This window comes from Pleurodeles waltl, chromosome 11 (assembly GCF_031143425.1).
Source record: "Pleurodeles waltl isolate 20211129_DDA chromosome 11, aPleWal1.hap1.20221129, whole genome shotgun sequence".
NCBI lineage: Eukaryota > Metazoa > Chordata > Amphibia > Caudata > Salamandridae > Pleurodeles > Pleurodeles waltl.
Genome location: NC_090450.1, coordinates 802779077 through 802800538, shown reverse-complemented (window position 1 = coordinate 802800538; position 21462 = coordinate 802779077). Strand labels below are relative to the sequence as shown.

The window sequence follows — 21462 nt, the reverse complement described above, 5'->3', positions numbered from 1 at the left end:
GTCCTCCCATAGGGTAACATGGGATTGCCTTGATATATCTTTTAAGTGTAATTTCTCATTGGGAGCAGATAGAGATTTGGAGTTTGGGGTCTCTGAATTCACAATTTAAAAATACATATTTTTGTTAAGTTGGTTTTTTAATTGTAAGTTTGCAAATGCCACTTTTAAAACATGGGCATTTTCTTGCTTAACCATTCTGCGCCTCTGCCTGTCTGCTGAATACACGTCTGGGTCAGGATGACAGTTGGGCTATTAATGTATTCAGTCTAGACAGTCACACAGAGGGAGCTGAGGTGTGCCCTGCATACCCTGAAGGCCCATCGCCAGGCTGATGGGTCTTCCTGAGCCAGAGTGGTGGGAGGAGCTGACACTTGCACCTGAATAGGCTAACAGTGTTCTACAATTTCAAATAAAGCACTAATACCCCAAAAAAACACCACTCACTTCATCCCCCCACAAAAAAAGACAAAACAAGTAGAGCAGTCTTTGGACCAAAACCAGAATGGAGAGGAAGTAAACAGTTATGGAAAACAATGTGCTTATGAAGCCGACTAACCTGCAGCTATTTTTAGTCTACATTTTTTGCGGCTACATGAAGAGTTACTATAGGTAAATCATTAGACATCACAGTTAGGTCTAAATTAGGTTTCTTTATCATCAGAAGTGCCACATTACCTATGAGGAATTTAAGCACTCCTATTTATATTTGTTTTTAAATAACTTGTGAAAGAATTTATACCCACTAGATCTACAACCTTGCTTGACTGAAGCTGCGTTTCCCAAGGTGGAATCGTCTCTGTAAAACTTAAAAACAGAGATCTTGTTTACATTTTATAAAACTACACAGCCTGTACTCATATGAAAATATACATGCCTGTATTAGCAAAGGGTACAATGGGATAATACTGTGACTGGTAACAACACTTGAAATACGTTAACAACAAAATACATCCAAATACCTTATATGAGGGAGCACAGCTTGCTAAGGTTAATTCCTGGCTGATGTATGGCTAAAGGGCACTGTTGCAGGCTCAACTTGAAGTGTGAAACTAAAGTAAATAAATAAAGTATTACAATACTCATTTATTAATTTCCTGTCACCGTATCTGTTTTATCCCCTTTGTATAGGTTTGTGTTTTTGAAAAAGCCCTTTTGTTCTTAATAACACAATCAAACTATGTGTTTTGGCTACTAACTACATTCCTGTTGTTGGTTAACACATCAGCTATCTCATATCACCCAGGCTGGGGTGGTCTCTACCCATCTCTATTTGTGCCCTTCCCAACTCATTGCAAACTGTCTGGACTCACAGGACTCACACTGTCCAGTAGCATCGTACATCCCCTGCTTCGGCAGCTGGAGTGGGCTTTGCTGCTGTTCCTGCTCAGTTGGCGAGCCTCTGTAGAGGAACGCAGGTGATTCAATTCAATACCTCTGGGTTTATTGAATTGTTCTTTATTGACCCTCTCAAATAGGATCAGAAAATTACAGACCTATGGAGAGAAGCTCTTAAATTATACTGTAAGACACTAGCATCACTGAGCTGATAAGGAAGTTACCAAGGGGATGTAGAGAAGATCAAAGGAAAAACACATGGTCAGAGAGAGAGAAAAACAAGCAACAAATAGTAGTAAAGACAAAAAGAAGAGAGAGGGGTAAATGCAGAGAGAGTGCATGAGAAAGAGAACACTAGAAGGAAGATGGAACAATGTGGTGTAAAAGGGATGGAAAGAATAAAAGAAAGATGGAAAGAAAAACACAGGAAAAAACTACAAAGAAAGCAGAAGAAAAGAAGGGCACAAAGAAGAAGCAAAGAAAGAGTAAGACAGAAGGAATGAATGAGGTAAACAGAAGGAAAGCAAGAGAAATATAGAAGCTTAAAGCAAGAAAGAAAGTTGGAATTAGAAAGATGGAATATTTCTAGGAGTCATCAGTAAGTTGGAAGGTATAGAAGCTTCCATCTATTCTTCCTGTTCCCATTTCTTGTTTCAAAAATGGTAAACTCTCACCATGTAAAGGATTCAAACCTGATGTAATGGTGTCTTCTGCACTACTCTCCTTTTCTCCATTGTCACTTTGATGAAGAAACATTAGTGAATCGCTTTTCTTCTTATGACCACAAGGGCCTGCTTGATGTTCACACTCTCAATATCGCATGTAGATGACACTGTCCTGCACAATGTTTTTGCTATCTATGTTCTAGGACTGTGATGGCATTCATGCTTTGTGTACTACTCACACTCCAACATTCCACAATACTGATACCATCTACATAATGTGCTGATTTAAATATCGAAGTACGTGTTTATCAGGAGTGCAAGCAGATATGAAACTTCATGGATTAGTGCAATTTGAAATAGTTTGAGCTTCCTTTTTAGGTTTCTCCTACAGACATCTTTTAGCTGTCTGTTATTGAAGCTCTGTTGTGTGCAATACCGATATTTAGAGAGAGTCTTGGGTTAGCCAACTGCTTATCATTGGTTGGCTTTCTTGTCAATCTCATATGCTTGCTTCTTATTCAATGGCTTTCCTTCCTCTTGTTATGTTATTCCTCCACTGTAAAATAGTTTCTTTATCATCCTTTTGATTGGATGACTTGTATCCTTCTATAGATCACATCATGGAATTACCTGTTATTTTTTTTATTTGAGCACTTAAAGAAAGTACATGTTTTTTTGCACTCTCCCTAATGTGCTGTTCTCCCTTCACATCCCCACCTCCGTCCTATGTGTAATGCCACCCAGCTGTCCCAGTCTGTCTTTAAATGTAAAGTAACAAGCATATTTCTGTCAGGGTGTGATTAAGGAGCAGCTTTTATTTTTTACATCATGTGTACTACATGTTCCAAGAAAGCCTTTGCTGTTGCACACAACAGCTACATTTATGGCGCTGGAGAAGTGGGTGGGCTTTTGCACCCAATCGGCTGGTATTTCTGGAAAAAAGTCCACTTACCGTGACTGAAAGGAGCCGTCTCTTCTCCAGGATGCACACACATCTGCTCCCTCAGCTGCTACAGAGAACCAAATGGACAGAGAATTTGTTTCAGTTCAGAGTCAGCCTTAACAAGTGTTTTCCTTTAAATTCTGACACTTCTTATTCAAGGCCTCTGAGACTACTGTTGTTCTTTTAAGTATCTTCAACTAGTCCCATTTATTTTTTTAAAGTTATCTCATGTGCAACAGGCGTTTTAAATTCTGTTCAGAGTTCCCCGCTGAAAAGTATTTGACAAATACACAATGCTGTTTGTAATGGTTCAAAATATTGAATTCAATGTACAGGTTTGAGATACCTTTAAAATATGTGTTTGCTTTTCCTACGGTACGGTACTTTGAAATGTGTTTTTTTTCCCCACCTTTTTCCTCAATTTGTTACAAACAAACATAGGCAAAACCAATCACATGGAATTCACATTATAAAGGCGAGACCTAATAGCTTTGCCAATGCTTGTTACTTCCTGGTGTTCATATAAGCAAATGTTGCCAAAATATACATGTATTGGGTAGCTCTCACAGATTCTGGATTGTGATTGAATTACCATGCTGCTACTTTTCTTAAAGATTACATAAAATGCTGCCTCCTGCTACAACACAACATCCATGACAACGGCAATAGTCAATCTATGTTGAAATGAAACTCTCATCCTTGTTGCCATTTGTAAGTTGATGCTCGATACACAGGTTGAAAAAAACAAAGTATATCTGCTAGAGATTTCTAGCTACAGATTCCTTACCTTTGATTTTCCCCAGGCGTCAGACTGGATCTTGGAACTTTTGCTCGAACAATACCCCTGCGCGTGCCGTTGGGTGGCTCCATTCGGCTCTGTGTGGCATAATTGGCACCGTAAGTGACATTGGGGTCACCTATATAGGTGCCACCCAGACGCGCTGGCATCAGTTATTTTCTTTCTGCACCAGTTAGCACAGATCCAGAGAAAGCTACCTCTCTGTCACTATGACAGGCCTTTTTTTCGAAGTTTTGTCCAGTTTTTCTTCAAGTGTGTCAAGGATGTCTTTGAGGAGGGCTGTGTTCAAACAGCATGGTGCGTGTCATCGCACCATGAAGGATACGAACCCCCATCTTGTTTGCTTCTGGTTCCTCGAGTGCGACCACAACTCCAAATCGTGCTTGGACTGCCGAACCATGGCGTCGAAGGCTTTGAGGAATCGGTATCTAAAGCTGCTTGCGGCCCGGCAGTCAGACTCTCCGGCACGCATGACTCCTTGGAGGTCTAAGTCCTGGTCGAGAAGGAGGTCACAGTACTGTTCCAGGAGTCCCAAGTCCTCTTCTTCCCATTTGAGGTCCTCGGGACACTTGGGGAAGAGGCACAAAAAGAAGAAGTCGAAGAGGACTTTGACTTCACCTCACTCATCGGCTGACAAGACGAGGGGGAACATTGGTGTTTGCGACAAGGCTCTCCATTTCCAGGAGCCAGATCGACACCCATTCATATTAAGGAATTTTACGAGGCCACGCGACACAAATTTGAGCAGGCCGACCACTATGGCACACCTACAGGCCCAGTTGACTTCAAGATGGAGGGGATCCATCTGTTAAGAGGCATGTTACTAAAAAAAAAAAAAATGATTAGTGAAGCTGGATCTGAAGGATGCCTACTTTATAAATTCCCATGGCTATGGAATGTAAACCCTACCTTCAATTCACCTGGCTGGGTCGTCTTTACCAGTTCTGCTCACTTCCCTTTGGCCTTTCTTCAGCACCATGGTGCTTTATCAAGGTGATGAGGGTGGTAGCATCCTACCCAAGAGTAAGAGGGGTCTGTATGATTATTTACTTGGATGATATCCTAATCATATCCCAGTGCCAACCCCAGCTTTTGAGGAACCTGGACATGGTTAGGGCACTGCTGATAAGTTTGGGTTTCACAATGAACAAGGAAAAGTCCATTCTTATCCCTTCTCAGTCCCTGGAGTTTTGGGGTTTCACAATAGATAGAATCAGTGCCTGTTTTCTCCATTAAAGAATATAACCAAGATATGGAAAGAAATAAGGTATGTCTTAAAAAACAATTCTATTACTCTGAGAGAGGTAGTGAGACTTGGGTCTTCTCTCCACTATCGTGCTTTACAAAGGATAAAGGCAAGGGATCTTCGGAGAGGATTATGGTATAGGGACAAAATATCACTACATCAAGAAACGAGAATGGAACTGACTTAGTGGTTAGAGAATTTAGAACCATAAAATGGCAGAGCAATCTTTGGATGTTCACCAGATTTCTTTCTAGAGTCAGATGAGAGTCTGAGCCGTTGGGGTGGCATGCTTGGGTGTACAGGATACTAGTGGATTATGGTAAAAAACAGAGAGGCTGAATCACAAACTATTTAGGACTGACTGCAGGCCTTTATGCTCTCATGAGTTTCAGACATTGTTTACAAGGCAGAGCAGTTTTATTAAAAATGGACAATGTTTCTGCAGTATCTAAATCGCTTAGGGTGGAAGGGGGTGCAAATCCTTGGATCGAACAGCTTTAGCTCTGCTTAGAACACAAACTCAACTTGAAGGCGGACTATTTGCCTGCAAAGGCAAAAATGTTTCTGCGGATTGGAATTCAAGATTTTTAAGGTATTTCAGTGATTGGAAGCTGAACAAGGCGTGTTTCAGGAAACTATTCTACTTTTGGGGCCCTTTAGAGATAGACCTCTTTGTGAGTAGACTGACATATCAACTGAAAAGGTTTCACAGTTGGATGCCAGATTCAGAAGCTCTAGTCATGAATGCTTTCCTTCAGAGTTGGAAAGAGACAAACGCTTACACATTTCCTCCCTTTGCCATGAATCAGAGGGTCCTTCTGAACTGAGGCAGGTGAGATGCTCCCTTGTTCTAGTAACTCCGTTTTGGGTTTCTCATGCATGGTTCCCAATTACCTTGGAACTCACTTGCGACATCCCATTTTTACTTCCTGCTGTGGAGGGTCTGCTGAAAGACGTAGATGGAGAGGAACATCCTCTGGTTCTGACAGGGACTTTGATCCTTCCTGCATTGAAAATTTCAGGAGCTCTTCAGAGATGACGGGTCTTTCAGGAAGAGCTAAACAGCGAACCCGATATAGGTATAAGGGAATTTGAAAGACCTGGGTATGTTGGTGCGTGGAAAGGATCCTGGATCCTGTGGAGGCTCCTATAGTGGAGGTAGTAAACTTCTTGGTAGAGCAGTTTGATAGGGGTCTCAGTTATAGAACCATTAACTGTCATAGATCTGCAATCTCTGCAAGAGTGTAGAGAAGAATGTTTTGATATGAAGGTTGCTTAAAAGCATCAGATTGAGAAGACTGCCTAGGCCAAGATATCAAACTTTATGGGAGGTCAGTTTAGTTCTCAGCATGTTTTCTACATGACCAGGAAATAGATTTTAGCATTTAAAGAAACTTACCATGAAACTGGTGCCTTTAGTTTGCCTGATCTCTTGTCAAAGAGTTTCAGAATTTAAAGCATTAGAGGCAAGTAACCAAATGTATTACCCTTTTGGGGTGATCTTTGAAATTACTAAAAGAACTAAAACTACGTTAGATACAATATTTTACCCAAGATATGATTTGTGTTTGAATTTGAGTGTATTGAATTGCATGAAAGAATATGATTCCCGTATGAGTGAATATCATCCTGATGGAGATAACCAATTACCAATTTCTTTTGCCAAACCCTTTAAAGCAGTTACTACTGCTACCATCACAAGGTGGGTGAAACAGACTCTGCAGGAGGCTGGTATCAATTTGTTAAAACTTTGTGCTCATTCATAAAAGGTGCCATGGCTAGTCAAGCCTTTTGGAAAAGGGGAAGAGTGGAAGACATCACGAAAGCAGCTGATAGGTCTACTGCTTTCACATTTGCTAAACATTATTGTAGACCAATTGAGGACATGTCTGATGTGGTTCTGGAGGGCTACCAATATATGCATAATGATAGCCTCTGATCTTGTAATGAAAGGTGATTCTCCAAATGTAATGCAGAGTGTCTGAATTTCATTACAGACAGGGAGGCTAACAATATCCCACCCTCCCTTCCCATTTGGTGGCATTTCGGATTGGCTTGAAAAAATAATAAACAAGTGAAATAATATGTACATGTTAATTGATATAGGAATATTTGTTTATAATGTAGTATTGATTTGATGTAAGTGTATTTCCATTTTATTCATGTCATATGGTACAGGTTTTCTAATAATATATTTTCTTTGTAGATAATAACCAATAGGTCTGCTTCTCTGAAGTGCTTCACCTGAAGTGTTGCCATTTAGGTGTTTATTTTTCCTCTTCAACCAAGCAAATAGGAACTAGTTTGGGCGATTATCTTGTGCATTTTAAAAGAGGAACAGCACTCTATGCATGGACTATTTATATGTTACCAATGTTCTGTTCTAGATTGCCTTTGGTTTTATGATGTAATGTTCTTTTAATTGCTGCATGGAGTGGCATTAAAGGATAAATGCATAATGTTAGTCTCTGTGTCTTTAATGAAATTCAGACTCTCTTTACATTAAATTTGGAGAATCACTATTAAAATGCAGCCTCCTGTTACAACACTGCTTCCTTGACAACAGAAATAGTCGGTTTATGTTGAAATGCAACTCTCATCCTTGACACCATTTGTAAGTTGATGCTCCATACATGTGTTGAGAAAAAGTAAGTATTTTTTTATACATGCAAGCTCTGGAGGCAGTGCTGGCCATGGACCAAAATGGCAGTGTTCCGCTGGCCCTCTTGAGAGAACCTCAAATTTCCTGCCACTGTATCTGTTCTGAGGCTGCCAGGGCTGGGAATGACATGAGAATACTAGTGATGCTGTTCTGGTGGGTGTGACAGTGATAATTGGTAGGAACCCGTGCCATTGCCTACAGCAATTGCTGGTGGTGCATAGGCCACACATGTTAGACAGAGCAGCTGTGGCAATTGTGAGTAAAGCTACAGGTGATCCCATAGCAGTTGGCAGTATTTATGCGATTTTGGGGCCTGAGGACAAGGGACCATGTACTGCCCACGGTGCCATGGATGACCCAGAGCTGCAGCCTTTGAAGGAATGGTCCCAGTGGGTAGGTTCGCCCGTCATAGGAGGGATGTGTTGACCCCAGAGCCAGCCAAGTTACGCCTGTGACCAGTGGCACTGCTGACCAGCAGGCACTGGACAGCCACTGCAAAGGCAGATGTTACAGGTTTTACTTTTCCACCTCCAAATAACACCTGGTAGCGGGCCTAAAGTGCCAATGAATACAGCAGACTGGTGAAGACAGAGGGAAGACTTTTTGAGCCTCGTAGAGGGTCCTCCAAAAATAGGCATAAAGAAGTCTTAGAGGAGCAGACTTAGTCTCCATATGTGGAGATTAAACTCACATATGGGGAGAACCTACTGTGACATTGTGCTCAGATTGCTGAAATGATGATGGCAATTGAGACTGCAGTGAAGGTGATGGATGATAAGCTACCAGGCCTCACTGGCAAGGTGCATGCTGTGGAGTGATAGTAAGTGAAAGAGGCATAGAGGTTCTAGCTAAATAAGGTTCCAACAGCTTGGCTTGATGCAGTCATGAAAGCCTATTAAAAAAAATGTAATATGATACAGGGGATCCTGCAGCAGGGCACCAATACTGAATGGCTGGATAACTTGCATGTGGACCTCTTCTGTAGATCCTTGGGATTCTATTGATGGCGCAATTGGAAACTCTTACTGATGAGGTGTCCAAGATATCAATGAATCCTCTGGATCTGAAAAAGGCTCTGGAAGTGAGACATTAAGACTAGCACATTGGCTTTTCTAAGAAAGTGAGGTGGCATTACCAAAGAGGGTTGCATTTTTATGGCTGTACAGTAAGGATCTAGTGTGATAAGATTCTGAGAGCAGCAAAAGGATGTGCAGATGGGGGTCAATTGACTCATTTTTCCTGAAATTAATTCAGGCATGCTGGGGATAGACAAAGCCTGCCTTAATAATAAAACAAAGTAGTGGCTTTGAGAGGGAAATGCGAAGAGACACATTTCCCTTTCTCTCAAGTGGATTCTGCTGCATCCTTCCTCAGTAATCTGCCTATGGAAACTAGGCTGGTAAATAGTGAGCGTTCATTGGGGTTTTGAGTTATTTAGTGGAAAATTATGAATCTATCAAGCTGGGGACTTCTGGGAAGGCGGGTAGCAGAGATAGGGTAGGGTCTCTCTACTGTTGTTCCTTCAGATCTTTGTCTCTATGATCTCCTCATTCTGTATTTTCTATGAATGTTGTGATATGTTTCTGTGTTGTGTTGCAGTGGTAGCTTAATACATATAGTATGACAAAGATTCTGTTGTGAGGATGAAGTGATCTAATTATGGTTGGCATTTGTGGAGTGATATTTATATGCTATTGAAAATCCTAATGAACACATTTAAACCCAACTACAAATATCCCCATTGACTACCAAGCTGTTCACCCACATCCTGTATAACTAAAAAAAAATGACAAGCTGTTCACACCACTTATGATGACCAGGCTTAATTGTGCTTGTAGCCTGGACCAACCCAAAATGCTCCTTTCATCTTCATTCCACAGAACGCATGGCACCAATTTTGCAAGCACTTTACTATTTACCGGTGGCTAAATGATCAATGGCAATCTGCATCGTCCACAATACCTCCCAAGGAAAAATAAACCTAGACCTACAAATAAAATGCAAGCACTAGAGACAAAACATGGCTCTATTGTTTAGGCTACCACCTTTCATCAGCACCCCAGTTTACAATAAGAAATCCATGGCAGGGTCTATTTTCTTGATCCAAGTGGATTAGCTTCAGAATTCCTTGACATCTAAGATTTGACACAGTCGGGAGCATATAAAGTTCAGAAGAGTGGTGCATATTGTAGCCATTGTAGGGTTGAAGTGGCCCTTCATTGCACAGAGGGGCCTTTTGAGCGTTATGGTGCAACACACTAAGGACACCTTTATGTTGCCACAGCCACCTTGTGCAACTTTCATGGTGACCTGTTATGTCTCTCTCCCCCTTTCTCTTAGTGAATCTGGAGGACAGTGGTGAGATTTCTGAGGAAGGTCGCTCTTATCATCCCTCTCTCAAGAAGGTGGGTAAGAAGTACAACCCATCATTTAGATTAGAGTATCACAGCTGCAGAGAGTTTCATTCGCACCCGGCACATTCAAATCCAATCCAAACTATAACATTTGACAGATAAGCGATTTAGGATGGGATGAGAAAATGAAAAACGGCAGAAAAATTAAGAAAGAAGCACTAGGCCCGTTAGAAAGAGTCTTAATCAATCTTCAATTGCATAATCAGAATATTCAAATGACCTGTAAAACATATCGATTTTTAGACGATTTCCGGGGAAGCATGAGTGAAAATCGCTATTGTCGGCAAGATTTCAGCATGTTAGATGGTATCGGAAGAATTAAATGTGGCAATACCGCGTAACACTAAGAAGGAGAGCTCTCCATGTAATTAGAAAGAAAAAGTAATTTGTGCATTTAAGTTCGGAGTAGATACACAAATGGGAAAATTGTCAGTGAGCAGATTTATATTTGCAACACACAAAATGTGAATTTACATGGGCATCTCAAAATGGGTAGATAGGTATGGACTTCTAAACACAGAATGGCTAATGGATGCAGGAGGGCTATTATACCTAAGATGTCTGGATATTTTGTCAGTGTATCGATTAAATGTTGACGTGAAAGAAAGTACCACAATGTTCTCAAAGTAATTCACAGAAGCAATAGAGTATGTTGGTGTGGGTGCTTGGTGTTTACACATTGTGTTAGCAGGGCTTGTAACAAATGTGGTGCTGGCAGTTAAATTAAAAGCTTCTATATCCACTAGCATCATTTCTCTTCGTTTTCAGCTAACAACTGTATGACACATGAAACACCACAGTACACTCACTGATCACATTCTGGAGACTACTTCATCATACATTCATAGAGCACAACTATTACCGACAGGATACAATGTACGTCCATAATAAAACATCAATCATTAAATAGAGCAATACTTCTGCACATCTGCACAAAGTGCGGCATGGTGGCTCATGCTTAACAGCAGGAACACCATACCACCGGCGACCCACAACTGAAGCAGATACAAAGGCTGCAACCCCTTCCCTTTCTGGCTTACGGCACCACATGGATCTACATACTTCCTTTAAACCGTTGTGTATTTTTTAGCAGTTTGTGGGTGTCCTCCACACTCGTCAGTCTTCACTAGCATATCCCGGAATCTGCCTGTAAAGCCTATGGTTTCTAGTCACTTTATTTGAAGATTGTGTTTTAAATTGATTAGATTGACAATGTGATCAACATTTTGGGAACATTTTGTTATAGGGGTGGAGATCAGGTAAGATAACTCCTCCAGTACCACTTAGGAAAGCCAGCTGATCCACTACTTCTGTGCTTTAAATGGGCCGGTACTGTCCGGTACTGAGTACCGGCAGTTTTTTATTTTAAGAGGGGGAGTACCGGCACATCTTAAGAAAACCATAATGCTTTTAATTGGAGAGTACCGGCACTTCTCAGAAAGAAGCAGGTACTCTGGCACAGAGTACCTGCACTTTAATTTTTCCATTTCAAGCACTGCTTCTAGCTAAAAGTATAAGATGAGAAAACGTTGTTGTTCAATGATGGCTACTCGCCTACTTCGGAGGTAGGGAGTCAGGAGTGATGTCCGTCGCTTTCGATCAGAGCGTTGGTGAAGTAAACAAAACCACACGGTAAACATCGCGTGACCGGTGTGCTTGTATCACGAAGACAGCAAAACCTCGGTCTGAGTTGCTTCTAAGGCAAGGCAGACCTGGCGCCGTTCTGACTGCCAGCAGCGGAGAGCATATCTTCTCATTGGCTCTACAAGACGCAAAGGCTGCTAGGAACCGGTCTCCCACTGGTAAACCAGTCACCGGACACCGAAGCTAACATTGTCACAATGCCCTTATTGATGCCAACGATCATTTCCCCCACCTTCTGAACCGAGCTGCTCGCCAACCTCATACTATGTAGAGGCATAACTCACTCTTCCCTCTTTCATCAAAGAACTCGCGCGCTCACCTGCTTTACGTTCCCATTTGAACCCCTCTCCCTTCCGTTTACACGCGTTACCAAGCAACCGCACAACATTTTAATGTATCTCTGACGTGACGCAAGTTGAAGTTGACTAGTGGTTGGATGCTCTAAGGGCATAAAAGACGGACTAGCTTAAGGAAGTTCACCCCTTTACATGGGTTAACGTAGCGGCCATCTTACAATGAAAGCTACAGTTGGGTCACAGTTACCAAAAACTACTATGGAACAGGAAAAGCCAATTAATAAGAGACTCATCACTCACTAACGATCATAGGTACGCTATTGTGTTTGAGTATAGATTATATAATCAGCGACCTATGGTAAATTGCCTTTAGCCACGTACCTTTTTTGCAGTCGACATATATAGATTTAGCTGTACCTCAAATAACTACGGCCGCCTCAATACGCGGTTTGCTATTAATTGTATAGTGCTCTTGACACGTGAGGTTGCTAAGGCTGCAGATACGCATAAATCCGCTCCATGGGTTCTGCCAGACAGACAACTCTCTCTTCCAACGGAAGCTAACAATAATAAGGGAGGGCGTACCCCAATACCACGCGCTCCTGAGGACGTGTAAGCGGGCGGGGGCAGGTCATAGACGTGCTTCTCATTTGGATACTTTATGCTCCCTAACATTCCTGCAGACAAGAACACCTAGTGGGAGTGACTGATGGACGACTGGAGGCTTCGGGTTTGGTTAGAGTTTATAAATCTTTTTGGTATCTTCTGAGAGGATCAAAGGGAATATGAGACAGCTATAGTGTTGGTAGTGACCCTCTCGCGTTCATCTCCAGCTACTTCCTGGACCAATCCTTTAAATAGTCAGTAACTGAACAGTGTTGCTTTAGCAGGATCACTCTGAGTGATGTCTATATAATGAGGCATGAGATTGGGGAATAGCTGCAAAGTGGTTGTGGCATTGCCTAGTTTCATAGTCAAGACATCGTTCATGTTGCGGCAAGCTTGGCTGAAACCGCTTACTCCTTTTCACGTTATATTTGATTTCTATTTTTTTTTTCTGAGCTGCCTTCTGATACTCTGTCCGGCCTCCAGAGAAAAGGGAGTTAATTGAATTACGTAAATGTGTCCCGAGAATAAAGTAGTGAAGTTGGCGAAGCATTGCAGGACTTTCGCCATTCTGAAACCAGGGCAATTGTTTCCGTAGCCTATGCAGTTTTCCAGATCTTTTTGAGGTTGACGATTCTTTTCGTCATCATTGTTTTTGGATGAACGCAAACAGGATGATATGCTTACCTTCTTCGCCACCCTTCATTAGTTTTTATTTTGATGCAGCAAGAATAGTCGTTACATGTGGAGTATTTTCGTTTCTCCAATCCCAGGTCAATTGCACTTCCTTGGCATCGTTCGGAGGAAAAGATTGACTTTACTGAATCGTACTGAACCATTGTTCCTGTGTCAGAATCTTCACAGCTTAAATCATTTTCTTCTTGACAATGGTTCTGTTTGGCAGTTTCTACCAAGTCAACTGTCCAATTGACAGCAGACCAGCTATTAAACATATGCGTGTAAATTCACAGTAAATACTTTTGAAAACACTAAGAGCTGCCTTTTATTTTTCCTTTTGATTGTACAGTTTTTCTTTTTAGATTTCGTTTCTTTGATAAAGAGATATATTGGTGTTTGTTTTCTGACTCCTAGTGCAAGCTGTGATGGCGGTCCGGTTGGAAAATATTTTTGCTAAAACCATATTGGAAACTGACTTTACAACCACACTGTTGGTTTGGATTAAGAAATAAACAGGTGTGGATCGTCTGGATTGGCAACGTAATATGGCGGTGAGCATGGAGGATGATGTTCCACTTATCCTAACCCTGGAGGAAAACGGAGGATGTATTTTGGCGCATGGGGATGAGCTGGGCTTGGAAGATGTCCCTAATGAAAGTAAGATTTTATTCCATGGGTGACCACAATAACAGGGGGTTTTAAAATGTGGTGGGCTCTCAATGACACCCTTCAATGTTCTGAATTGATAAGTATTCCTGTTGTTTATGGGAAACGTGTTGCTGGTAAGGCTGCAGTGTTTACTTTCTCTGCTTGTAGGGTGTAACTTGTTAAAGTAATTGTTGTGGTTTGTAACACTTGGATCATGCATACATGGTGTTGAGAAGGATTTACATGATCTAGTACTTATTAGATCTGGCTTATTTTCACCACACTGGTTTGTGGTTTAGAGTTTCATAGTGTTGAGTCCAAGAACTCCACTTTAATTTGTCTGTGTTCTTGCAGTTGTCTAACTTCTTGGGATGCCTTGCCACCAAAAAGCAGACTATTCTAGAGCAGGAGGGGTTCTTAACCTTTTGGCTTCTGTGGACCCCCACTTAAACATTCCTGGAAACCGGGGACCCCGCCCATTGAATCATTATTGGAATCCAGGGACCTCCACTGAGTCATTACTGGAAGCTGGTGACCCCACCTAAGGATTTTTTATGATTTAAGGTGCAAAATAATACATACAAATACAGAAACAAGCATTCACCAAAATATATACAAAGTATGAATATTTAATTTATAGGTATAAAAAACCTAAATTTGAACGTGAAAGATGAAGCTTTTCTAAATTCAGTTGAGGCCATTCATTGTCCATAGTGTTTTGTGTTTGATGTACTTCCACTGCTTCTATGAATCAATCTGAGGTTACTAGCTTAATTTTTAGCTTGCACTTTTTATTCCCTCCACAATTACAGACTATCATATACACTTTATCAATCTGTAATTTTCTAAGCAGTTGTGGACATTCTCTGAGTAGGCTACGCACACCCTCGGGTGTACTCAGACCACAAGCTAAGAACCACTGTTCTAGAGGGTGCTTAAAATAGCTGTAGTCATGTGTGCTGTTAACATAGTTTAGGCTGGTTCATTCACTGGATTGCCTACGGTTATTCCCCAGCTGAAAATGCTAGATTTTAGAGCAAAAAGGGAATTTTAAATAATTCTCTGATAGCCAAAGCAAGTCTTTCAGCACACAATCTGTTGTTCCTGTTATTTTTTTAATTTGTTTGGATTTTTTGTAACATTATCATTTTCTCAATTAACAACATGATACAGAACACCCAGAAAACTCAGCTTAACCTTTGTACCATAGATCAGCTGGTGTACACCGTTCAGTCAATTTGGTTCATAGTCCAATATATTCAGTAGGTGGTACAAGGGAACAATATATATAAGTACACCATTCTGTTTTAATTTCAGTCATTCAGTCAATACCATCCATATGCTCCACCCCACCAGTCACACTATCGCAACCCAATCCCCATCTGCTTCATTTGCCAATGTCTCGCTCTCTGATGAGCTGTCTGTTTGGGTATTCACTGATGCATTATGTTCATTCGGGATGTCCAAGTGTTTCAGGTTGATAGCTTGTGTAACCACCCAAAGCAATGTTTTTAGGTAGCACATGTTTCCAAAGAAACTGGTCCCTAATATCTGGTAGAGGTAAGGTAGAAAACCATATGACAGTGATGAACAATTATGGTGCTTGTAGAGTTTTCCTCTGGTTCGCTTACTCAGCAACCTAACAACACTTATGTGATCAGTCCTAGTTAATTAGTGGAGCAAGTGTGCATCATCAAAGTTCTCCTTAGTTTGTTATAGACATGTTGGTAGTTTATTCTCTTAGGTGAAGGTTACATTTAAACAGAGGATGTATTCTGGGCATATCTCACTTTCATTATCTTTTTACTTTGTTTCCATTGGGTAAATATCAGCAAGGCACACCGAGCAGTCCCACTTTCCATGTCCCACAGCAAAACCACTTATTGAGACAGAAGGTGTGGAAAACACTTGGGGCCAGATGTAGCAAAGGTTTTTACCCATTCTGTGTCTATGGGAAAAGGTGTTCGTACATATGGCCCTTGGTTAGGCGCACTTACTTTGTAACGCACCTTTCCTTTTGCACTGCAACTGGAAACAGGGGCTTAAATGCAAATCAAAACACAGGCCTAGAAGCACATCTGCTTAACACTTGCAAGACAACTATAAACACCCCCTTACAGTAATGTGAAAAATAAACTACATCCTCTTAATATTCTAGTCTTTTCCATATTAAGACCTATCTAACTTTTATCTGGTCCTTATCAGATCCTAAAACTAGATAAATCTAACCTCATGTGACATACAACACTCACATTTAATTTTGTCCTTACTTATTACGTTATTATCGGCCAACATTCATTCTTCCTACATCAGATTTATGCTTGAATACATCCAACAAAACTCCTGGGACAGGCTTATTAATATTGTGGCACCAGCAGTTGGTTCAGGTTTGGGCCCTGCTTAATTTCATATGATGAATAGGATGGCACATTTTGAAAAAAACATGGAAACATCTTGCTGTAATGTATTTTCAATTGACCATATTTGGGCATAAAAATAGCAAGTTGTTCCCCCTTGAAGTGAATGGATTTTCTATGATACTGCAGATAATTGCTCATAACTCTCTATTGAAGGGTGTGTCTCAGGAACATGAACTTTAAATTGGTTAGCTAACGTAAAATTCTTCCTGCTCTTCTTTCCGATGACTTTACGCTGCTGTCCCTGGCCTCTGTTAGCCCGAAAAATATGGCTTGCTGCTTTGGTGATTAAGATTAGTTTTGGATTTGAGCCATGTCTCCACAGAGGCTCAATTATGCTTTCTAGTAGAGGTTCCCTTTAAAAGTTTTTTTCATGAATCTAGCGTCATGATCAATGTTTCTTGAAGACCTTGCTGCTTCTCCGGTTTGAGAGAGTCTGTGCAGTGTTCTCAGAAGCTGCAAGGAATACACATGCTTGTCTCCGACAAGATCATTTTTTGTTTTTGCTTTGCCCCTAGGGCCAGGGGCACATCAACCCTATTTCCCTATTTGGATTGAGTGAGAGAAGAGTCTTGGAGCTTCTTGGGGGCACTGTTCTCTGGGAAGTCTTTGCCTTGAAGAGCCTTCTCTGAAGACCGTGCTACCAATGCTGTTGCTTTTACTCATGCATTCCTACCACTTAGACTAAACTTCTGAGGAGGAGAGAGCCTAAGGGAGATGATTTTGTGATCACACACACAGTGAAATTAGAGCACAAACCTGCTCCTGATCGCAGAAGTGCAGAAATCTCAGCCAGCACCCAGATGGTGTCTTAGAATGTTTTATGACTAGTGACTAGGGTTGCTTTTTTGTGGTATACCAAAAATTCATGTTGTGTCCCTTTGTCTTGGTGGTACAAAGCTCCTGAGAACCATAAAGTATCTGTTCTGATCATTCTTTTTCACCAAGCAGATTTGTGAGTATTCCTTAACGACACCACTTGTTGTTAGCTAATGTCTCTGTCCTTCATGTAAAAAATGGAGTTTGTCCCTGCTTCTTTATTTGCATTGTGCTGGGTCCACCAGAGCTAGTACATCAAACTGAGTAGCTATTTATTTTCTTCTAACTAAGGGAGTCTTTACCTCAAATGTGGCTTAAAATTCAACATGGCAGTAACAATTAATATTTTACACATACCATACTTTTACTGGACATTACCTTACTATGCTCAGGATAGGTTCATACTTGTGTCTTGTGCACGTGGTTTCCTATTGTTTTGTAGTTGCATCTATATAGTGCCAAAAGTGTTTATAGTGTGGCTTATGTGAGAACTGTTTCAGTATTGTGTCTAATGACCAGAGATGCGTTTTTATCATGTTGTATTACAGAACCTCAGTGTGTAGCATATGGTAAAAAAATAGAAGATAGGACGCCGAACCATAAGGCATTCTTGTTTTTGATTGGTGGGGTGTAGAAATGCAGTGAAGTCCTTGTAGAAAATGTTTGTGTCAAGCATGATTGGCAGGGGTTGCTCATATCCTGAAATTGTGTTTACACATGAAGAGGATCAAAATGTAACAAGGGGTAGCTGAGCATGTGCTTAAGCACCATACCTGTTCTGCAGTGGAAAAGAATCATATCACAGCCTTCCTTCTTTCTAGACGGCCTTTAATGTTTCTTGCCTTCGTTGGACAGGAGTTTTTAGAGCTCTGCTGCATGCACAACTCTGAGTACAACTCTTCATGCACAACTTTGTGAGTATCTTTGCAGTTTTGCATGGAGAAGGTTGGGGCCATTTCAGGTGGCAAGGGTGTAACACAGTGTGTCAATTCCGTTATATATTAAGCATGTTCTACCTTATTTGTAGCAAATGTAAAAACATTTTGTTTGTTCACCCCATATTCTTCAGCTTTTGCAGATTGCTAGCTTTAGTACCCTGCACACTTTACCACTGCTAACCATTAGTAAAGTACCTGTTCTCCTTTAAACATAGTTGGATTAACATGTTTCCAAATTTTATATTTAATGTACCTATACGTCCATTCTACAGGGAGTGCAGAATTATTAGGCAAATGAGTATTTTGACCACATCATCCTCTTTATGCATGTTGTCTTACTCCAAGCTGTATAGGCTCGAAAGCCTACTACCAATTAAGCATATTAGGTGATGTGCATCTCTGTAATGAGAAGGGGTGTGGTCTAATGACATCAACACCCTATATCAGGTGTGCATAATTATTAGGCAACTTCCTTTCCTTTGGCAAAATGGGTCAAAAGAAGGTCTTGACAGGCTCAGAAAAGTCAAAAATAGTGAGATATCTTGCAGAGGGATGCAGCACTCTTAAAATTGCAAAGCTTCTGAAGCGTGATCATCGAACAATCAAGCGTTTCATTCAAAATAGTCAACAGGGTCGCAAGAAGCGTGTGGAAAAACCAAGGCGCAAAATAACTGCCCATGAACTGAGAAAAGTCAAGCGTGCAGCTGCCACGATGCCACTTGCCACCAGTTTGGCCATATTTCAGAGCTGCAACATCACTGGAGTGCCCAAAAGCACAAGGTGTGCAATACTCAGAGACATGGCCAAGGTAAGAAAGGCTGAAAGACGACCACCACTGAACAAGACACACAAGCTGAAACGTCAAGACTGGGCCAAGAAATATCGCAAGACTGATTTTTCTAAGGTTTTATGGACTGATGAAATGAGAGTGAGTCTTGATGGGCCAGATGGATGGGCCCGTGGCTGGATTGGTAAAGGGCAGAGAGCTCCAGTCCGACTCAGACGCTAGCAAGGTGAAGGTGGAGTACTGGTTTGGGCTGGTATCATCAAAGATGAGCTTGTGGGGCCTTTTCGGGTTGAGGATGGAGTCAAGCTCAACTCCCAGTCCTACTGCCAGTTCCTGGAAGACACCTTCTTCAAGCAGTGGTACAGGAAGAAGTCTGCATCCTTCAAGAAAAACATGGTTTTCATGCAGGACAATGCTCCATCACACGCGTCCAAGTACTCCACAGCGTGGCTGGCAAGAAAGGGTATAAAAGAAGGAAATCTAATGACATGGCCTCCTTGTTCACCTGATCTGAACCCCATTGAGAACCTGTGGTCCATCCTCAAATGTGAGATTTACAAGGAGGGAAAACAGTACACCTCTCTGAACAGTGTCTGGGAGGCTGTGGTTGCTGCTCCACGCAATGTTGATGGTGAACAGATCAAAACACTGACAGAATCCATGGATGGCAGGCTTTTGAGTGTCCTTGCAAAGAAAGGTGGCTATATTGGTCACTGATTTGTTTTTGTTTTGTTTTTGAATGTCAGAAATGTATATTTGTGAATGTTGAGATGTTATATTGGTTTCACTGGTAATAATAAATAATTGAAATGGGTATATATATTTTTTTGTTAAGTTGCCTAATAATTATGCACAGTAATAGTCACTTGCACACACAGATATCCCCCTAACATAGCTAAAACTAAAAACAAACTAAAAACTACTTCCAAAAATATTCAGCTTTGATATTAATGAGTTTTTTGGGTTCATTGAGAACATGGTTGTTGTTCAATAATAAAATTAATCCTCAAAAATACAACTTGCCTAATAATTCTGCACTCCCTGTATATGGTACAAGATGTTCCCAGACGCTGGAAGTTAAATGTCACTAGTGGACTGCAGCACCTATTGGGCCATCTATGACAGTCATAATACAAGCATGATTTTAGGTCTCCCCTGTGTAGCCTGACTGTAGCGGTGTAAAATCTGCAGATTGATAGGTCAGTTTCTCCCTATGTAGGCCTTGTTGCCCATAAGGCAGATTGTATGTTATTTAAAGGTAGGATATGTAGAAATTAAATGTTAACATGCCCTTACAGTGAGTGGCATCCAAAAAGCTATTTTCATTGTGGCATGCCTACTTGTCTTATGTAGGAAACCAGAATGGAGGTTAAAATTCTAATTCTGGGTCTTGATAGTGGGACTAGGTAGAAAAACTAATAAAACAACAGTTTGTAATAGTTAATACATCAAACTCAATGGTGAAGTCAGATTTGTAATACATTTCAGGAAAAACGAACTTTTAGAAAGTTACCTTTTACTCTACCTGAGGTTCCTGTAAGCTAAACTTGCATTTGCTCTCTCACTTCTACTAGCCAGTAACAAGCATTTGAATATATGTGCAAAAAGGACCAAAGTGCTTTCCAGGAGCAAATAGTTAGATGATCTGACTGGGCAGTGATGACCCCTCTGAACATGACACAATATGCAGGTTGGGGCTGTGAACATCGTTTCTGACATTACAATTTCAAATTCTCCTTTGAGTGTCCAAGCCTACTTGATAGGTCTGTTGGGTTTTTAAGGATTACATTGGGGGGCATGCTTGAACGGAAGCAAAACAGAATGCATAAATGTGTTACCTCCAGGCACCCACTTCAAAACACTACTGGAGCTGTGGAACGTCAGAAGAAGACTGAACCTGCTGTCTGAGACCCGATAAGAGATGAGAGTACTGGACCAGCTGTCTCTCAACAATTTCCTAAGAGTATAGAAGGGTCCACTGGACGTCATGCAGCAATCGTGCTAATGCTGTAAAATGCCACCAGATGACTCATCCGTCCATTTGTTGGTCCTCGCCTTTTTTCCCTGGTCATTCCTCTACTTTTTTGCCTTCTTCCTTCTATTTTTCTGACCTCTTTTTTTTGGATTTAGGACCCTGAGCACTTTATCACTGCTGATCAGTGCTAAAGTGCATGTGCTCTCCCTTCCAAATTTGGTATGATTGTCTTACACCTGATTGGAATATTTAATTTACATACAAGTCCCCTGTATAGTGGTATAACATGACCCCAGGGCCTGTAAATCAAATGCTACTAGTGGGCCTGCAGCACAGATTGCGCCACCCTCAGAAGTAGCCTTTCAAACTTGTCTCAGGCCTAACACTGCAGGTCCTGCGTGCACAGTTTACTTCCACACTGACTTGGCAAGTCAAACTACTTGCCAAGGCCCAGACTCCCTTTTTGCTATACCTAAGTCACTCCTAAGGTAGGCCCTAGATAGCTCTGTAAACATGGTGGTGTGTACGGTATGTAAAAGGTAGGATATATGTCTTTATGTACTACATGTCCTAGTAGTGGCAACCGCCTA

General features: G+C 41.2%; 2 protein-coding genes across 12 annotated transcripts in view; one reads left to right on the top strand and one right to left on the bottom strand.

Moving 5' to 3' along the window:
• IQCD (IQ motif containing D) overlaps positions 1-12528 on the bottom strand; it is a 54592-nt gene extending 42064 nt beyond the window's left edge. For 3 of the 11 annotated variants that reach the window (XM_069214546.1, XM_069214545.1, XM_069214549.1), the window contains exons 1-2: positions 12028-12140; positions 2953-3010 (exon numbers count right to left, since the gene is read on the bottom strand). The gene's annotated coding sequence lies outside the window, so the exon portion shown is untranslated. Of the gene's footprint in view, positions 1-2952; positions 3011-3730; positions 4377-11940; positions 11996-12027; positions 12141-12385 lie in introns of those variants that run through there. The other 8 variants (XM_069214547.1, XM_069214543.1, XM_069214539.1 and 5 more) reach the window with 7 other exon arrangements.
• A 59-nt stretch (positions 12529-12587) lies between these two features.
• The window catches only part of TPCN1 (two pore segment channel 1), a 297893-nt gene continuing 289018 nt past the window's right edge, over positions 12588-21462 (top strand). Inside the window, exons 1-2 of the mRNA XM_069214538.1 lie at positions 12588-12739; positions 13703-13945. Of these exons, the coding sequence (XP_069070639.1) occupies positions 13834-13945 (112 nt within the window). The 5' untranslated portion in view covers positions 12588-12739; positions 13703-13833. The remainder of the gene's footprint in view (positions 12740-13702; positions 13946-21462) is intronic.